The sequence below is a fragment of the Enhydra lutris genome, unplaced genomic scaffold (genome assembly GCF_002288905.1).
Source record: "Enhydra lutris kenyoni isolate GAN:26980312 unplaced genomic scaffold, ASM228890v2 scaffoldscaffold28, whole genome shotgun sequence".
NCBI lineage: Eukaryota > Metazoa > Chordata > Mammalia > Carnivora > Mustelidae > Enhydra > Enhydra lutris.
The window spans coordinates 22094825-22100824 of NW_019154112.1; the positions used below are offsets into that span (position 1 = coordinate 22094825).

The 6000-nt window shown below is 40.5% G+C and overlaps 1 protein-coding gene across 1 annotated transcript in view; it reads right to left on the reverse strand.

Moving 5' to 3' along the window:
- Positions 1–2298, reverse strand: part of LOC111152380 (hypocretin receptor 2) — a 108164-nt gene extending 105866 nt beyond the window's left edge. The window contains exon 1 of the mRNA XM_022510908.1: positions 2076–2298. Coding sequence (XP_022366616.1) covers positions 2076–2298 — 223 coding nt within the window. The remainder of the gene's footprint in view (positions 1–2075) is intronic.
- Positions 2299–6000: the final 3702 nt, after the last annotated feature.

Below are 6000 nucleotides of genomic sequence, written 5' to 3' on the forward strand. Positions count from 1 at the left end.
CAATAACATTCCTCTCTGGATAGAATTTTGTTGGAGACAATGACAGAGCCATTAACCCTTCATGGTAATTTATTAACAGTGGACATAGATGCAAGAGAGAACAGGAAGTACATTTAATAGGCTTGCAGAAAACAAGGAGCAAAGAATTCATTCTCTCTATGCTTTCTAGCTCTAGAGTGGAATACCAATGGAGAATTCTGGATCTGAGCTCAGAAGAAATGCAGTTGAAATGAATTATGTTCTTTAATAAGCCATTTCATTTCTCTAAGTCTTGTTTCTTCTTCTGTCAAATGTGGGTTATTTTGAGGTTTAAATGAAGTTATATGTGAAGGAGTCTGGCACATGGTAGGTACTCAATGAATGTTCAATTTAGATTACTTACTTATCATTAAGTGTTGACATAACACAGTGATATGTTTCTATGCTGGCGGCTATGTATTTTAATAGTTGTAACTCTAAGAATGGATTCCAGGAAGGGAAATAAGAAAACCATTATTATTAACAGAATTATCCTTATAACAAAGCACCCTAAGTGTGTGTATTTTCACCTTCTTCCACCTTGTTTGCATCACCCAAAGATTCCCTTTATGTTTATCTTTAAAACATCAACAAAATAAAAGTAGCCTGAAAATAATACAGTATTATTTAAAGGGAAAAAAAAAGTTTTCAGAGGATTTGTATCTCTCTTAAAAAAGATAATATTATACCAACTCTCCAGAATGCTTCTCAGTCACATACTACCAACTACTCTGTCTGCTGAATTGGTGAGAGAGTACTTTGAATGCTTCTTACCAGACTGACACATTTGGGGAGAGAAGGTAAAAATCAGATTAGTGCTGAAAACCGGTAAGTTCCTTATCATCCACCATTGCAGCTACAGATTCTTTGCTTTGGACTTCAAAGCCACTCAGCCTCTCTCACCTCACTCATCTTCCCTTTTTGTAACTGAAAATCAAGAGCATCTTATCCTAGCCCCCCCCCCCCACAACCCTGTCTCCTCCCGTCATTTTTAACAGATTGCCTCCACACTGCCCTCTGCATTTGAAACGCCTCCCACTCTCCATTCATCAAGGTACACTCTCCTTCCATTCACAATTCATGTTAACTCGTCCCTCCCTTCCAAAGCTCCTTTTAAGTGGATTCCCCAGCTGCCCTAATAAAACTACATCATCACAGCCCCAATTCGCACTGTACCCCCTCCCCAACACTCAAATTGTGCCAAGCTGGGAAGCCCATGGGGAAATCTATGTTTGCATACGAACTCAGAGACAGGGAGTCTAGCGTTTAGCTTGGTCTTGTCTTTGGACCAAATAAATAAATAAATAAATTACGAAATTTCCCCAAGCCTGGCAACAAGCATGCGGGGTGGGGGGGGAGTGGTTGAGTGGATGAATGATGAATGGATGGATAGGCGGATGAATGATTGAGATCTCTTTGGTACTTTTCTCAGATGCCCCTCCTTCTTGCCGGCTCCTGGCATGGTTCCTGTTTAATTTAGCTTCAGTGCGTGAGTGCACCTCGGTGCTTCGCCTCTGTCTCCGCTCCCTGCCTTTTCATTACCACCTCCAGACAGAGCCTAACCTCCTCGCCAAAGGGCACTCTACCTAGCTCACAAATCCTTTGTGACTTCAATGGCCACTGAGAGCTCGCTCCTTAGGAGCACGGCTTTGCCCTCTGCCAGCTTTACCTCTCCAGAAAGCCCCCGAAATCCCCTACTACGTACGTTACACAAAAGGATGACGAATTTCCCTATACTCAACAAAATCCACCTGGAGACCCTGTCCTTACCCCGCTCTCGCCACCTATAACCGAGATGATCGCAAAAGAAACGCGCTTCCCCTCTTCTCCCTGAAGAAAAAGAAATTACCATTCCAGGGCTTGGTCCTGGTTCCGAAAATCAGAAAACTTTTTTTTTTTTTTTTTTTTTTTTTTTTTTTTAAATAGAAAACCCCACCCGGAGAGCAGCTACTGCTTTGTTTGCATCCCAGGGGGAGGGAGGGGTCTTCAGAGCCTTTGCAGCCTGGGGCGGAGGGGACATGACAGCCCTCTGGAGGGCTGCCCGGGACCAGACTCACCCAGGACGTTCCCAATAAGAGCCACCACGAACACGATGATGTACCCAGCAATCAGGACCCACTCATATTCTTTCGGGTGTAGGTATTCCCTCCACAGGTACCGCAGGAATTCCTCGTCGTCATAGTCGGTGGGGTTCAAAAAGGGCTCTTGAGTTTCATTCAGCTCCGAAGCAGATGACCAGTTGCGACAAGGGGGGGAGTCCTCCAATTTGGTACCGGACATCACGGGCTCGGGTCCGGTTCCGCTCAGTGCCGCAAGCCGCTCTTCGCCTGCCCCATGAGCACTGTGATTTGCGGTGCGAAAGGCGGCGCGGAGACGCGAGAAGGGGCTCCAGAGCAGAAAATGACGTGAAAAGTTACTGAGCCAATGCCTCCGGAGTCTTGTGCCGGGCAACTTCTGAGGCGGCTTCTCTTTCAGACGATTTTGCACCGCGAAGAGAGGTGGCAGAGGAACTAGGGACCTGGCACTGGAGGCTGCAGCAATGACACCGGGAGGAGAAAGCTACCTCGGGCTCGGCTCAGGCTCAATTACTGCTCATTCCAGCACTGAGTCCGCAGCTCACAGCCTCCACCCGCGCTGAGGGAGAGCTGAATCCGAAGGGGGTTGGGGGGGGGGGGGCGGTGCGAGAGTCATAAAAATTGTTTTAACCTATTTCTCCGTGGGTTAAATCTCCCGCTTTTCTACTTTTCTCTTCCATTTCTCACGTGCAATTTCCATAACCCATACACAGACATGTGTAGGTCTATGGACATAACAAGCATGTTCACTTATGGTTAATATAGGATTTGTTGATGCATTTGCCTTTTTAATGTCAACATAAAAGTAATGAAGAGGAGCCACTGTGTCCCTCAAGCAGGACTATGCAAAAGTCTTTTCAGGCAAACATTTTCACATTTGTTTGGCTTTGCCAACTTAGCACTTGCTGAATCTTAAAGATATCACCTCCACTCCCCCTTCTCCAAACTGGGGAATGAGACCATTTTTTGAATTGAAGGATATATTTAGCTGGAATTTGTACTTGCAACACCAAGTGTCGTAAGAAACACGGCAGCAAAACTTGAAGGACACAAGGGTCATAAATGTGCTAATAGTTAATGTTGTCAAGCAAAGGAGACATCCACATGTTTAACAGATTCTTAGGATGCTGTAGTAGTGTAAGCAAAAATGCTCTCTGGTGAATAGCACACCCCACTGGTCTTTCTTCTTACTGACTCAGGGCTGATGTCACCTGCCACTCTCTAATGTAATTGATTTAGTTTCTAAGAAGAATATTTTGGGATTCATCACAGTGTGAGTCCAGGATCCTTTCATTCTCAATATCCACAATAGGAATATAGCATTTGATTATATTCTAGACATGGGGAGGGCCTCTAACATCACCAAGCCTGAACTCTGGCTAATATTAGAAGCCTTCTAATACATTGCTGATGTTTTCCCAACTAGTTTGGATGGACCACCTCAATTTATATGACTTCCACCATTATGGGACTGCTCTGAAGGTGAGAAAACTTCTCCTTCCATTAAAATAATGTCTTAAACCAACATCTAATTTTCTTAGTCTTCTACCCTCAATACCTAGTTTGCTTCTTGGTGCTACGCGGAATAAGTCTTCCACGTGACAATCCTTCACATATTTAAAATAAGTATCACAGTCCCCTTCCTTTTCCTCCACTTTTTCCCTGATGCCACAAATATCTGTATCTAATTATCTTTTTCAAATGTCACAAGACACTGCTGGTTTATATTGAATGTTAAGTCAATCCTCCTAGCCCTACGCTAATCATAATTCCTCACAGTTATTTTGTACTTTATAGTTGAAAAATTTTTTCATACACATTATTTTAAAACCGCTGAGGAGCTGACCTGACTAGACTGTTTTACAGATGAGGAAACCGTTCAGGAGAAATTAAATGATTTACCAAAGGTCAAGTGACTAATCTGTGGCAAGACCATCCATTCGGTTCTTCTGATCCTAGCTTGGGGTTTCTATTATTCTACAGATGTCATATTTCACAAGAAATACTATTGTTATATTTTTCCCATCTGCACTAGTCATTTTTGTTAAAGATTTGTTTGAGAGAAAGAAAAACAGAACATGAATGGGGGGAGGGGCAGAGGAAAGGGGAGAGGCAGGCTCCCCACTGAGCAGGGGCTCCATCCCAGGACCCTGAGATCATGACCCGAGCCAAAGGCAGACACTTAACCACTGAGCCACCCAGGTACCCCAAGCATTAGTTATTTTTTAAGAGAGGAAAATAAATAGGCATTTGATTTCTTGACAAATATTTACATAGTGTTTCTATTCTACTCTCAGTGAAACAAGTTAAACAAGGTTACCACTTTCATGTACTTTACTTTCTAGGGAAGTTAGAAAGGGAACAAATCAACTAATGAATGCATAAGAAAATAATAGAAAGGGATAAACGTTATGATGAAAACAAAATAGGGTGAAGTGATGGTAAGTGGAGCATCCCAAAGGCCATGTTAGAAACAGACGGTCAAAAAGGCCTGTGTGAAGAGGTGACAGCTAAGTTGGATACCCAAATGATGTATGCATATATTAATTTTGTTAATTTGGGGTTTAACGAGGTCTTAAATACTGCTGCTATTATCCAAAGCATTAGCCATTTCACCAGACCTCCTGTCATCAGTAAATTTATCAAGCAGGCCTTCTGTGGCTTCATTCAGGTTCACTGATACAAATCTGCTAACTTTATCCTGTGGTATAATGTATCCCTCTGATTTATTAATGTCTTTTTTTCCTCTTCCATGTACAATTCTTTTAAAAATGGGAAAGGTTGTGGCTACTCTAGTTGCAATCTATATTCATTAACATCTTCAAATTACTTATCATAGACAATCCACAAATATGGACCCAATATGCTGTTTTCTGTACTCAGTGCATTTAGGGTTATCGTGTGTGTGGTCCTTCAACTTGTTTATAATTAAGTCTGTTCTTTTTAAGTCCTCTACCTGCAATTAGTCATCACTCTTTACTAAAAGTATAAATAAGGAGAAAGGAGAATAGTTTCAAGATTTTGTTCTGATATCTGCTTTTTGTTGTGACAAGCCTGGATTGATCTTGAGAAGGATTCCATTTCTTTCTGTCCATAATTTATTGGGCATTTTAAATACATGGTACTCTATTACCATACAAAAATTCACCCAAATCTTCAAATTATTATTTTATGTTTTGTAAACATGTTAGAGATGATAAATATTATAGTACTCATTTTGATGTGATGTCCTTCTTTAGATCTCTTGGTATCTTTTAGGGCATTTGAAAATAATTATTAGTTCTATAGGTATTGTTTTCTTCACTTCAAAATCTTTCTGTTGGTTGTATGGAAAAGGAGTCAGCGTGATATGGCATGACAATTAAGAAAAAAAAATTCCAAATTTGTCTAATGATGACTTCTTAAGGTTGTTATCAGAATTTAATGAATTGATTATTTTTAGAACAGTATCTGGTATATAGAAGGAATCTGAAAATGTTTGTTGGATAAAATTTAAAACTATGTGATTGAAAGGTGTGAATATTATTTGCTTTACATATCAATTTCTCTGTTTGTATTTAGAAAAAAAGAGAGAAATGTAGCTCACAATAGCCTGAGTTTAACTACCCATCTTATATCTTTTTCTGTTGCTTTTAGCTCTTTGACTAAATATTATATTATATATTAAAATATATATATTAAATATTAAAAGTGAGAAAGAGAAAGAAAATAAAACTCAAAGCCAGATTTTTTTCCCCTCAGTGGTAGTGGTTAGGTTGTTCAGAGATCTCAGATTACTAGGGTTGTCCCAGATTTTATATTCTTACTCCTGATGCCAGACTATACTTTTCACAGCCTATAACTTTATAAACCCATTTCATGAAATATTTCTGAGTATTCCCTATGTGCCCAGGAGTTTAGTAAGAGC